The sequence below is a fragment of the Cornus florida genome, unplaced genomic scaffold (assembly GCF_030987335.1).
Source record: "Cornus florida cultivar Cherokee Brave unplaced genomic scaffold, ASM3098733v1 CherokeeBrave_3.0.0_Hap2_Chr10, whole genome shotgun sequence".
Lineage (NCBI taxonomy): Eukaryota > Viridiplantae > Streptophyta > Magnoliopsida > Cornales > Cornaceae > Cornus > Cornus florida.
This window is the reverse complement of record NW_026775580.1, coordinates 66,173,496-66,188,003: the sequence shown is the minus strand read 5'-3', so window position 1 is coordinate 66,188,003 and position 14,508 is coordinate 66,173,496. Positions and strand designations below refer to the sequence as shown.

The following is a 14,508-nucleotide window of genomic DNA, read 5'->3' as shown; positions in this document are numbered from 1 at the left end:
GTATTTATTTTATTTTTAATAGTTTATAATCGTGACAACCAAATCAATTAATTCAATCAGTTACCTGTAGACCAATAAAAATTAGTTAAAAGCAAAACATAATAACTCATCTCCCTATGGGTTCGACACCCTCTCTATAGTGCTATTCTATAAGGATTCGTGCTGTTGTGAATGGTAAATTTATAAGTAGTATGCAAAAACACACAACACGGTGGCGGTGATGGAAGGTGGTGGATGTAGAAGGTGGTAACGGTGCTGAAAGGTGGCGGTGGTGGCGGAAGGTGGTGGTGGTGGAGAAAGGTGATGGCAGTGATGGTGGCTGTGGTGAAATGTGGTGGTGGCGGTGGTGGAAGGTAACGGTGGTGAAAGGTAGTAGTGGTGGTGAAAGGTGGCAGTGGTAGTAATGGAAGATATCAGTGGTGAAAGGTGGCGGTGATAGTAATGGAAGATATCAGTGGTGAAAGGCGGTAGTGGAAGGTGGTGGCAGTGGTGGTGGTGGTTGTGGCAAAGGAAGGCGATGTCGGTGGTGAAAGTTGGTGGCGATGGAAAACTATGGGCAGTGGTGGAAGTCTATGGTGGAAGGTGGTGGTAGTGGTAGAAATCGGTGGTAGTGGTGATGAAAAGAGGAGGTGGTTATGGTTAAAGGTAGTGGTAGTTTTTGTACTTGGAACATGAAGGTGTTTTGGGAAGTTAATTTAAACCCAAAAAAAAAAAAAAAAAATTACTTGGGAATGGAATGACCATTCCATAGGTTTAATTGTGGAATAGATTTTCATTTTAATGGAATTTAAATTGCATACCAAACAAAAAAAAATGGTTAAAATTGGCATTCCATTCGTACACACCAAACATAGCATAAGTTAGTCTAGCAAAACCTTTTTATACCGTTTTAGTGTTCAACAAAAAAAAAAAAACAAGAAAGTTTAAATCTCAAACGCCCACTAGGCCTTTACCACTACGACCTAACTTTGGTCTCTCGCAAGTGATTTATTGAAAGTGTTGTGATACAGAAGCCCAACACTTCAACCCAAGTATAGGGTCGAAAGTAGGGGTGCACACGGTTCAGTTCCTTACAGTTCCGGTCTGAATCGGAACCGGAACCGTTCACAACGGTTCCTAAAAAAAGGAACCGAAACCGTATAGATTAGAATCAAACCGGTTCGGTTCCATGAGAAACGTTAACCATGAGTTGAGAGACAGCGGCTGAAGCTTGCGAACCCAATCTGGAACAATGGGTGATGGAAACTGAAAGATATGGGTTTTGATTTTTTGAATAATCTGAAAAGATATGCCGAATTGCCGATATGGGTTTTGAACTTTTGATTCTTGCAGACAAATCTGAAATATATGGGTTTTGAACTTCTGATTCTTGTAGATTTTGTAGTTTACAGTTGTAGAGAGAGAGGGCAAGTTTAGTAGTTGTAGAGAAAGAGGGGTAAGCTTGAGAGTTAAGAGACTGCAGCTGAAGCTTGCGAACCCGAACTGGAACAGCGGGCGATGGAAACTGAAAGATATGGGTTTTGATTTTTTGAACAATCTGAAATGATATGCCGATATGGGTTTTGGACTTTTGATTCTTACAGACAGATCTGAAATATATGGGTTTTAAACTTCTGATTCTTGTAGATTTTGTAGTTTATAGTTGCAGAAAGAGAGAGGGCAAGTTCAGAGTCGAAAGAATAGAGATGGAGGCAATTAGGGAGGCTGAGCCGCTGAAAATTTTAGACAATTATATATAAAATTAAATATATAATATATATAATATATATACGGTTCTGGTTCTTACCGGTCCCACCGGTTCCCACGAGCTGGAACCGGAACCAGAACCGTATGCCCACGGTTCCTAAATTTGGAACCGGGACTGGAACCGGAACTGAAGCTTCGGTTCTGGTTCAGTTCTCACGGTCCCACGGTTCTTTTATGCACCCCTAGTCAAAAGCATCCCATTCGCGCTAGCTAAAGTATTGGGCCGTAAAGCATTCCACTGTAAGGGTCCAATTTAAGTTAGTCATTAGCTAGCCGTTGTAATGAGCTACTTAACTTTTGAATATAGCCAATTGGGTTGGGGGGCTACTTATAGGGTTGGAAAATTTACATTCTGCTTTGCAATGGGTATTCATATCCCAACCCAAAAGTAGGGGGTGCAGTTTGGGTTGGACAACCCGAACCCAATCTGAGCCCAACCCGAGTTTTGGTGGACTTGTGTAATTATTTTTACAATTAGAGCTAGACTAGAGCTGAAAATTCTGAACCTAAACATAATTAGGATTAAGTGATTGAATTTAAGTCGAGACCCTAGCAACCTAAACCTGAATCCAAACCCGAATTCTAATATTATTTTTATGTATATTTTTATTTTAAATGCATTATATATAATATTCAAATTAAAATCATTTATTTTTTTTCAACTTCTTTCGTAAAAACTTAATTTATTGTATGTTAACATTTGTGAGAATTAATTTTGTAAGAATTTGTTTGTAATTTATTAAAAATTTACAAATAAAAAAAAAATTTATTTGAGAGTAATTTAATCAAAAATTAATTCAAGATTACATTAAATTTTCAATGTGAAAATTTGCCATATGGATAACCCAACTTTCTAACCCGAAAATCTAAGCTCGAATTGCTAACCCGAGTTTAAAAGTATAAGAATGAGTTGGGCTCAAGTTGAGTAGTTAGAATTGAAGGTATACTTAGAGTTAAACTTAGGTTAAACATTTCATATGTCGGATTGAGCTCATCTGTTCCTCCTCTGTTTAGCCCAAAATGACTATGTTACTTGCCCAAAATGACTATGTTACTTGCCCAAAATGACTATATTACAAGTACCATAGTATAAGAGTACATAATTGAGGAGATAACTTCTGATTTATATTCAAATCTATACTATTTGGACCCATTTTTGCAACTGAATAAGCCCAAATTTATTGAATCAAACATGTCATGTGACATAATGTCTCAGGCATCGCTAGACTGCCAGTTGACACACACACACACACACGGATATCAAAGCAAATGAGGCATGTCGGTGTTGAAGAATGCTGCTAACCGTCTGATTAACTCTGCTGTTTTCTCGCACTCCAAATTTTGCAGATGAAATGCATGGTCCTCTCCTTCTGTCTCTTGGATCTCAACCACACCCATCCACCCGCTCCGACCCAACGCCTCATAATACACCCATCCTCTATCCCTCAACAAATCCTTCTCAGCCACACACACCAGCACCCTCCTACACCCCAACCCCATCAAGCTCGGGGCACCTTCCGCCACCGGGTTATTCCGCGGGTCATCGTTATCTGGTGATGATGGGCACACGAATGGCCACAACCGAGACGTTGCATCTTTAGCCGGATGCAATGCCTCCGACCCGATAGGAGTCGACCCCCAGAAGTGAGGATGAACCAAGGCCACACCAAGAATTCCGGCTTTCGACCCGGACCCGGACCCGACACCTCCAGCCATCATTGCCACATTATGAGCTATGTTCGCACCGGCACTCACACCGGCTAAGAAAAGTCTTCCCAAGTCTGCATGGAGGTTCAACCAATCCTCCGGTCCGTCACCATCCCGGTGGGAAACCACCCACTGTAGTGCAGCCCATGAGTCCTCATATGCAGTGGGAAGAGGGTCTTCAGGTGGCCTTCTGTAGTCCACTGAAACTGCCACCACCTGAGCTTCGGCCACGAGCTTGTTGAGGTAGATGTGGTAGTGCGTAGTGGAGGGTTTTGACAAGCAGAAACCGCCGCCGTGGAAGTATATTAGGACAGGGAGCTTTTGGTTGGTGGTGGTGGTGGTAGTGAGGTTTGGGAGGTAGAGGCGAACAGAGACACCGGTCTCCTGGACGATTGTTAGGTCTTTTGAGGAAACGCCGGTTATAGGATCGGTGGATGCCGGAGAATATGTAGTGCCCATAAGTCTTTCAACACGGCCATCTTTGTATACCCGGAGAAGCGGGAGGACCTCGTAGGCTACTTCATTGTTGTCGGAGTCCATGGAGAAAGAGAGGGTGAGGAATCAAGAGGTTTGTTAAATGTTTACTGATCCTCATCGTTTCTTATACACAGATGGGATGAGTAGGGCCATTTTCATGTCACGTGATTTATAATTTTATACTAATAACAAATTTGACCCGTATCTTTAGTTCTTAGTCTCACGATTCTAGATAAATTTGACCCGCAAACTCCAAGTTCACACCAAAGTACGTTTGCCATCACAAAGGTGTAATGAATTCGGGTTATTGAGAAGTACCGGTACGAAAAGGATTATGGTAGATTCCACGAACCATGATCCACATTACTTTTCAAATGAAAATGATATAAATGTAGATTGAAATTTTATTAAATCTGTATAGACTCTTTTCATTGAAATTGCAACAAACATGCATCAATATTTTTGTATCATTACTTTCGAAAATTTTAGTCGAAAGGGATCCGCGCAAAACGGGGGATTGAAGGAACCAAAATTGAGGTTGAAGGTGCAGGTTGAAAAAGAGGGGAAAGAGATATTTTGGGCTATATAATTGATTTTACTTTAGAAGTACAAAGATAACATTTTGTAATTTAAGCTAAGTGGAAAGCTCTGCTCCAAAACAAACATTTCTAAGTCTGGGAAGGAACCTAAATTTACAGGGGATATGAATATGAAAATTATAAATCGAACTCAATTTACCCAAACTCATTTGGCTTTTGGTTTTGATTTTTGCTTTATTATTACTTCACCTGATATTTGCTGATCAAAGAACCACATAAATCTTAATTAGTACTTGGTGAAAGATTGATTACCTTATAAACCGGCCCAAAACCTCCTTCTCCAAGTTTTCTAGCGAGACAAATTATCCGTTGCTGCTGCTATAGTTTGTAGATCATAGAATTTCAATTCTACCATCCCACCCCGTTCATGGTTATTTGGACTTGGGGAATTATTGATTGTCAAATTAGTTGTGGAGTCCAAAAGTAATATTTCTCGATATTTTTGCTTCTGCTTGAGGTCTGAATACAATGATACAGTTACAACAAACAGAAGAATAACTGAATGAGTACCAACATAACAGTTTTAGAACAAAATCTACTGGTTTCTTTGTTATTTAAGTTTATTCATTGAGGGTTACATCGATCGCAGCTTATATATACACACAAACTACTAAACTGTATAGATTCAAATGTGAAATCAAAACTTTTTCACAGATTGTACGCAAAAAAAAAAATCTAGTGAATTTAAGGGAAAAATAAATCTAGCAAAGCTATGGCGTATGCTGGGACTGCTTACTATGTATCTTTGGAGAGAAAGGAACAATAGGACATTTAATTGGAAGCGCTTGACAGTGGAGGAGCTTTGCAAGCAGATTGAAGACTGTGTTCGGTGCAAGCTCTCTACTGTTCACCACATTGATTGTACAACTTCGAGGTCGTGTGGCTTGTGATTGGAGCCTTCCGAGCTCAATGATAAATGCCATACCTCCATAGTCCTATGCTCTAGTTTTCTGGGGCGTCTTCCTCTTCCCGTCTTCTGCTGCTTACTTGTATTTAGTATGAATAATCAATCAAAAGTTATTCGGTTAGATTTACTCTTTTAATTGATGAATTATGCAACAAATAAAAAAGTAAAATAAAATTATTCAATTAGACAATTTGCTACAAGTATTTCGTATAAATATCAATACAATATATTAATGTGTATATAATATAAAAATGTCTATCTAATCATACATCATATATGCAATATATTGGTTTAGTATTTATTATTTATGACCAAATTATTGTGAGGTTGGTAGACATTACTATCGTCTTAAAGATTATAAATTTCCCACTTGGCAAGTGGGAGTTGGCAAAAAAAAACATATAAAATTAGGTCAACTAGTTCTACAAGTAAACTCACGTCAATGTATCAACATATTAACACCCGTATTAATAAAAATAAAAATAAAAATCTACCGTATTAGGAAAAAATAAAAATAACTAAAAAAAACCACCAACTTTCTTATCTAGTAACTTTCAATGTATTTACTATCTCGGTCTCAAATTAAATATCCTACTTAAAAAATCGTAACTTAAAAGAATGATATAAGTACAACTTGGAAATGTCTAGGTGCCAGTACTGAACCTACTCCTCCCCGCAGTGGACTGACTCACTGTTTTTCTTGACTTCCATGCATTGGACTTTTGGACTTTTGGACTTTTGATTTTTTATATTATAAATGCCATAAATCATTTCAGATGTTCTTAAGGCAGTCATAATTAACGAAAGTAAAAGAGGAAATTGGCTTGATTTGTCTAGACGTAAAATATTTTAAATTTTATTGTTATTATTATTTATTTAGTTGTTGTAAAATATTTATAAAAAAAAAAAAAAAAAAAAATTAAAACCTAAAAAAATAATCCATCTTTCAATTTTTGACATTGTTTTACATGTTTTATGTTATGAACTCGACTTCAACCTAACTAGACATTTACCAAATATTAAAAATAAATAAATGAATAATATTTTACTTAAAAAAAAAAAATTATTTAAAAAAAAAAAAACAATTTACGTTGAAACAGAGACTAATTTTTTCAATAAAACTTTCACTCTTAACAAAATACTTACAAAACTATTGTGAATGTCAAAGTGATATTTAGGTATTTAATGCGACTTAACTAAAAGATACTAAAAAACAAAAAGGTCCAAACCTACTTTTCACCAAACATTAATTGATGATCGAATAGCTAAACATTCATTTGCTCTACTTCATCGACACAAAAAAAAAAATGGAAATTAAAAAAATCATTGCTCTAATGTGTGAAGAGAAATAAAATGCATACCAAGCTCAAGTGGAGGTAAAAATCTTGTTCGTTTCATTTTGATTGTACTGTCGAATATCATTTAGCTCACCAAAACATGCATAGCAACCGCGTTCCCCAACATTGATATCGGCACTAGCATTCCCCGTGTAGTTAAACTTGTTCAAGCACTCCTTTTCACATTCTTGTAAGCTCACGTTCTTATACAATTATGATATTCTAGCCTCTAGAATTTTCACATTTCCTAGTTTTATAAATCTTTCACCACCACCCTTCCCACGCCTACCTCTTCTCCTTCTCCACACACCTTATGAACCAATCATTAGGGTTCGAACCCAGGCAAACAGGTGCACTCCATGGCATTGTAAGAGTTGCATATGGCTGACACTCCGCACCGAGAGTATAGGTCACAACGATCTTGCGGTGCCACAAAAAACTTAGCCCATTCTTTAGTAGTCGGTCCCCATATCGCCCGTTGGACTGCGGTACTATACGATACCTAACAATTCCATCATAATAAAATGTGCATTAATGATAAGTGTCTAATAATTTTGCATCCACTTCATTTTAATCTAGATTGTGTGGATTACAATTTATATATATATATGAGAAAAATAACATAACCCCGCTGCATTAAAATTAAACACCTGAACTAACAACAACCATCAAGTTACTCCCAAATGACAAAATTGCCCTTATAAATTAATTGTAAAATTACAATAATATATATACACTCTAGATATTCCTTCTCTCTTTGATTTTACACTACTTACATATATATATATATACACTCTAGAGGGGAGAGAGAGGCAGCGAGGCAAAGATGGTGATGTCGCCGGTGGTGTTTGCCGGGAGTGTCTCTCCGGCGGACGAAAAGGTTGATAGCAGAGAAAACTTGATGCGGGAAGTTAATGAAGGTGGCGTGTGTAATCTAAAGCTGTAAAGTTGCTGCAATTTCTACCTTTCTTCCTCTTCGCCCCTCTTACTCTAAAACCAGACCCATCACGCATTTTTTTTCCTTGTTAAATTGCTGCAATTTCTGTTCAAATGGTCACTTCCCACTCCAATTTGCTTTCCCATTTTGTATTAAATCCAACTCAACTCCCACCACCCAACACCCGAACCAGACCCAACACCATCAACAATTAGTTTTCTTGCTTGAAATCACTAGTGTTTGAATATGAAACCTTTCAAACCTTCTTGGGGTTTTCTCTTAAGCCATAACCAGTGTGACCAAAACCTTCACTACCCATATTGATTTCTCTGCGAGTTTCACATTTTTTTAGTTGAAATCATAGCTACATGACCCCTCATGTGACCTCCCAAAGACTTTCCACTGAAGAACCTCTTGTTACAAACTTTGCAAACAAACTTTGATCCTTGATCTTCTTCCATCAAATCAATCGTCAACCAAACAACAACAAAGCAAGAACAAGAAAACCCAAATAATAAAATACCTCAATTTTTTAGGAAAATGCTTCACATTAGAAAAGAAAGTACAAGAAAATGAAAGAAAAAACAGAGGAATTTGACGTACCCAGATCAGAAAACTCGAGGCTCGGAAGCTGAAATCTGATTATTCAAGTGATTAGCATGGTTTTGAAGTGTTCAAGAGAAGAACCCATGCTGGGTATGAAAGCATTCGTGAGCAAGAATAAGATCTGGTGCCTAATTAAAGTATATCAACCCATATTGCAGAGAGATAGTTTGGGAGGATCGGGGTGAAGAAGAAGAACCCCACTTTTTTTAATTTAACAATTAACTTATAAGAGCAATTTTGTCATTTAGGAGCAACTTGATTGGTTTTATTAATTCGGGGTGTTTAATTTTAGTGGCAACTTTTTGGACGAAAATGAAAGTACAGGGGTTACGTGGTTTTTTTCCTTATATATATATATATATATATATATATATATATATATATGTGTGTGTGTAACTACTCAACTGTTTGTTAATCATTTTTGCCATATTAGGCAAAAATGATTCAAACAGTTGAGCAATTTCAAATATTAGGCAACTGAAATTCAAACAAACTAGAAAATATATATATATATACATATACCTCATCTTGATTATTTGTAAAATTCCAATTGAAGAGAGCAGCCTCATATTGAAAATGGGGGCATTAAAAATATAAACTTTGGATGAGATTTTGAATAAATTCCGCTAAAATTTTTTTACGGATCGATAAACGAGCGCGTTTCTCTCCTCAAGAAAATGAACGTGGTATATTAATTACATTTTCAAAAAAAAAAATTGTGATATTACATTGAAGTGCATGGATATCAAAGCAAACGAGGCATGTCCCTGTTGAAGAATGCTGCTAACCGTCTGATTAACTCTGCTGTTTTCTCACACTCCAAATTGTGCAGATGAAATGCATGGTCCTCTCCTTTTGTCTCTTGGATCTCAACCACACCCATCCACCCGCTCCGACCCAACACCTCATAATACACCCATCCTCTATCCCTCAACAAATCCTTCTCAGCCACACACACCAGCACCCTCCTACACTCCAACCCCATCAAGCTCGGGGCACCTTCCGCCACCGGGTTATTCCGCGGGTCATCGTTATCTGGTGATGATGGGCACACGAATGGCCACAACCGAGACGTTGCATCTTTAGCCGGATGCAATGCCTCCGACCCGATACGATCCGACCCCCAGAAGTAAGGATGAACCAACGCCATACCAAGAATTCCGGCATTCAACCCGGACCCGGCACCTCCGGCCATCATTGCCACATTATGAGCTATGTTCGCACCGGCACTCACACCGGCTAAGAAAAGTCTTCCCAAGTCTGCATGGTGGTTCAACCAATCCTCCGGTCCGTCACCGTCCCGGTGGGAAACCACCCACTGTAGTGCAGCCCATGAGTCCTCATATGCAGTGGGAAGAGGGTCTTCAGGTGGCCTTCTGTAGTCCACTGAAACTGCCACCACCTGAGCTTCGGCCACGAGCTTGTTGAGGTAGATGTGGTAGTGGGTAGTGGAGGGTTTGGACAAGCAGAAACCGCCGCCGTGGAAGTATATTAGGACAGGGAGCTTTTGGTTGGTGGTGGTGGTGGTGAGGTTAGGGAGGTAGAGGCGAACAGAGACACCGGTCTCCGGGACGATTGTTAGGTCTTTTGAGGAAACGCCGGTTATAGGATCGGTGGATGCCGGAGAATATGTGGTGCCCATAAGCCTTTCGACACGGCCATCTTTGTATACTCGGAGAAGCGGGAGGAGCTCGCAGGCTACTTCATTCTTGTCTGAGTCCATGGAGAAAGAAAGGTGAGAAATCAATGGTAGAGGTTTGTTAGAAATGTTTATTGGTCCTCATCGCTTCTTATACACGGATGGGATGAGTAGGGCCATTTTCATGTCACGTGATTTATACAAATAACAAATTTGACCCGTATCTTTAGTTCTTCTGCTAATGGCTCTAAATAAATTTGACCCGCAAACTTCAAGTTCACACCAAAAGTTTGCCATCGCAAAGTTGTAATGAAATTGGTTATTTAAGAAGTATGGATCGGTTTTAGTACTCCAAAAAGGATTACAAATAGGTAGATTCAACCGATCATGATTATAAAAATTAAGGGGTCCACATAGTATGAATTTTCGAGTTGTATTTATAATAGAAGATTGGATGTATCAGAATATTTTCTTATTTATAAAAATTTATTCTGAGAATTTCTTTATTGGATTATCGTTTTAGTTTTCTTTCAGCCATTTTAATTATTCTTATTTATTGTGTTTGATTATTGCTATTTGTTTTTTATATCCTCGGGCATTAGGGCGTGGGCTGGCTAACCCGCATCTGAAAATTTGAGAATATCACATTAAGTCTAACTTTTTCTCTATAAGATTGTACACCCTGACCTTAACTGGACATCCCCATATATGTAAGTGTCCTAGGTAAAGGGTTGGGTGGTGGACGAGGAAGGGCTCGTCTGGAAGAAGAGATAGAAACTCCCTCAATCACCATCGTCGGAAAGTCACGGTTTGTAAGCTTTGGTCTTGTGGTGTTGGTGTTGGTGTTAAAGGGCTGATGTAAATGTGAAGAGGGATATGGCAAGATGTAAGTGTATTGTTAATCTGGGTAATTGTGGGGCATTATCGTCAATTAACATTACCGATATTATGTGAATATATTTGAATTAAATAATAAGGGACAAATTTGGTATTTCGACACGGCCATCTTTGTATACTCGGAGAAGCGGGAGCACCTCGTAGGCTACTTCATTCTTGTCGGAATCCATGGAGAAAGAGAGGGTGAGGAATCAATGGTAGAGGTTTGTTAAATGTTTATTGATCCTCATCGTTTCTTATACACGTATGGGATATATGTGTAGGGCCATTTTCATGTCACATGATTTATACAAATAACAAATTTGACCCGTATCTTTAGTTCTTAGTCTCATGATTCTAGATAAATTTGACCCGCAAACTCCAAGTTCACACCAAAGTTTGCCATCGCAAAGTTGTAATGAAATCGGTTATTGAGGAGTATCGATCGGTTTTAGTACTCCAAAAAGGATTACAAATAGGTAGATTCGACCAATCATGATCTACATTACTTTTCGAATGAAAATAATATAAATGTGAATTGAAATTTTATAAAATCTGGATTGGACTCTGTTCATTGAAATTGAAACAAACATTCCTCAATATTTTTGTATCATTACTCTCGAAAATTTTAGTCAAAGGGATCGGCGTATAAAAGTAGGATTGAAGGAACCAAAATTGAGGTTTAAGGTGCAGGTTGAAAAAGAGGGGAAAGAGATATTTTGGGCTATATAATTGATTTGCTCATGAAGATTAATTTTTAAAAAAAAATATGAAGTCGTGATAAACAATTTATTTGCTAAAAATGTATGTATAACCAAAAACAGACCAAACCTAAAATATAATTGATTTGCAGGTGGCGGCCATGGATTTACCAATTCGTCATCAGTAAATCGATCTGAAGCAGTGGCAATGATTTGCGGCAGTGGCGGCGACTCATGCCTTCAACACGTGCCGGTAACTGCAAATCTTTCACGCGCAAGGCAGTAGTCTTCTTCCTCAGATCGTGCGCCCCACATGCGCCAATACAGCTGTTCGTTGCTTGCGTCCTATAACTCTTCTCTTTTAATATCTGAATCGAAGGAAGAATCCATATTTTTTTTTTGAAAATCGCATCTGTAACAATAGCATGTGTAACAATGGAATTGATTGAGGGGTTTTATCTCTCTTTCCTTCCATTTACCACATAGGGGCCTAGTTCACAACTCAAAGACGAGAGATTTTCTGTGATGTTCATATGAACTTGAAAGGAAAGAAATATGGAATAAATCTTTTCTCTCTGTATTAACTCATAAGTTTACACGGATTTTTTTTATAGGAAAGAATACACATACATAACTAACTAGCCTAATTAATAATTTCTTAATTTACATTGACCAATATTCTATTTACAGCAAATATCCTCCAAATATTATATTTACAACTAATAATATTTGTAATATTTGGTAGTATTACTACTGAATCTTTCCTTTTCAGCACTCCCCTTCAAACAAACTCTCACTCACCCATGACATCAACTTTTGCATCACCCATTTACTTCATTCCTTGCATCATCAAATTTGGCCTCCAAGTTTTGTAATCAAGAAGCCAGACCATTGCGTGGTCACCAAGTCCAGTCATTTCGTGGTCTCCAAGTTCACAACAGTATGACTTTTTTTTTGCTATAAATAGCATGGCCTTCTCATGGTTTTGGCATCCAAATTTGAGTGTAAATTTGCTTAGTTAAAAAAAAGCAAAGAGTGAGAAAGTTTTGGGTGTAATTGGGTTTTGGGTATAAGCCACTTAGCTTTGTATCTCTATATTTCCATAGTGAAATATTGTTCTGTCTTCTCCCCGTGGATGTAGGCACAGCCGAACCACGTAAATCCTTGTCTCATTTGTGTGTGCTAATTTTTTTTTTATTTTTCTTGTCATTTATTTTTCTCTTGTTCTCATAAACTTCTATTCGATCCTTATTTCCGTAACAAACTGGTATCAAAGTTCGGTTCGTGTATTGTGTACAGATACTGTTATCATATACGGTACTGTTCATACATACTATTTGGGTACTATTCACAAATATGGTACTATTCATCAAGAAATTTTTTTGGGGAGTTTTTTGAGATGTCGACTAGATACGAGATTGAGAAATTTGATGACAAGATTAGCTTCAGTCTTTGGCGCATCAAGATGCAGGCCCTACTAACCCAGCAAGGTCTAAAAAAGGTGTTGCTCGGGAAGGACAAGTTGCCAGAAACTATGTTCAATGAAGACAAGGATGAGGTCAATGAAAAGGCGCGCAGTGCGATTCTCCTGAATCTTGCCGATGAGGTGCTGCGTGAAGTTATTGATGAAGACACGGCGGCAAAGTTGTGGCTGAAATTGGAGAGTCTGTACATGACGAAGTCTCTCACTAACAGACTTTACCTAAAACAGAGACTCTACACCCTTCGTATGAAGGAAGGTATGTCTCATAAGGAACATATTGATAATTTCAATTCTATTATTATGGATTTGAAAAATACTGATATTAAAATTGATGAAGAAGATCAAGCCCTTATTTTGTTGTGTTCTTTGCCTCCTTCCTATGAGCATTTTGTTACTCCATTGCTCTATGGAAAAGACTCCATTAGTATGGAGAATGTTAAATCCTCACTGAACTCTGAAGAGTTAAGAAAAAAGGTGTCTGGAAATAATGGAGATGAACAAGCCGAGGGTCTGGTTGTGAGGGGAAGAATTGAGAAAAAAGGTTCTGGTAGTAGGGGCAAATCGAGATCTAAATTTAGGTCTCATAAAGATATTAAATGTTATTATTGTCACCAAAAAGGGCACATTAAGTGGAATTGTCCAAAATTAAAAAATAAGAAGAAAGATAAAAAGGATAAAAATGAGTCTAAGGATAAATCCGCTAGTAATTCTTCTGATATTGCTGGGGTTACTTAGGAAAGTTTCTCGGATGTCAAAAATGTTCTTTCAATTTCTGTCAGTGATTGTCACTCTAGTAGTGAATGGGTTCTTCATTCTGGTTGTTCCTATCATATGTGTCCCAATAGGGACTGGTTTTCTACTTACCGTTCTGTTGATGGTGGTACTGTCTTAATAGGGAACGACAATCCCTGTAAGACTGTTGGAATAGGCACAATCCAAATTAAGATGCATGATGGTATTGTTAGAACTTTAACTGATGTTCGGCATGTTCCAGATTTGAAAAAGAATTTAATTTCTCTTGGTACTCTTGACTCTAATGGTTACAAGTTTTCAGCTGAAGATGGAGTTTTGAGAGTTTCTAAAGGTGCTCTTACTATGCTTAAGGGAAAATAGAGAAAAAGCCTCCATTTTTTGCAGGGCAGTACTGTAACAGGCGTTGCTTCAGTATCTTCTTCAGTTGATCAAGATTCAGAAACTACCTATCTATGGCATATGCGTTTAGGGTATATGAGTGAGAAGGGTTTGACAGAATTGAGCAAACGAGGTTTGCTAGACAGGAAAGCTGGACTTTTGTGAGCATTGTGTCTTTGGCAAGCAGAAAAGACTCAAGTTCAGTACAGCTATTCACAGGACCAAGGGCACTGTTGATTACATTCATTCAGATCTTTAGGGTCTATCCAGAGTTCCCTCTCTTGGTGGTTCTCGATATATGTTGACTTTCATTAATGACTTCTTCAGGAAAGTCTGGAAATATGAAGTGTTCCTTAAGTTTA

General features: G+C 38.0%; 2 protein-coding genes across 3 annotated transcripts; both read right to left on the bottom strand.

Annotated features, from left to right (window-relative positions):
* Nucleotides 1-2,750: 2,750 nt before the first annotated feature.
* LOC132277342 (probable carboxylesterase 2) lies at nt 2,751-8,603 on the bottom strand. Of its 2 annotated transcripts, XM_059779190.1 has the most exons (3): nt 6,798-8,603; nt 5,266-5,515; nt 2,751-4,988 (listed from the first exon to the last, which is right to left on the bottom strand). In XM_059779190.1, the coding sequence occupies exon 3, from the start codon at nt 3,991-3,993 to the stop codon at nt 3,007-3,009; it is 987 nt and encodes a 328-aa protein (XP_059635173.1). In that variant the 5' UTR covers nt 3,994-4,988; nt 5,266-5,515; nt 6,798-8,603; the 3' UTR covers nt 2,751-3,006. The 2 variants fall into 2 exon arrangements, with proteins under 2 accessions (XP_059635173.1, XP_059635172.1); XM_059779189.1 differs by lacking the exon at nt 6,798-8,603 and having other exon boundaries at nt 5,266-6,124.
* Nucleotides 8,604-8,985: 382 nt separating this feature from the next.
* LOC132277343 (probable carboxylesterase 2) lies at nt 8,986-10,096 on the bottom strand. Its single transcript, XM_059779191.1, has one exon. It carries the CDS (start codon nt 10,037-10,039, stop codon nt 9,062-9,064), a length of 978 nt encoding a protein of 325 aa, XP_059635174.1. The 5' UTR covers nt 10,040-10,096; the 3' UTR covers nt 8,986-9,061.
* Nucleotides 10,097-14,508: the final 4,412 nt, after the last annotated feature.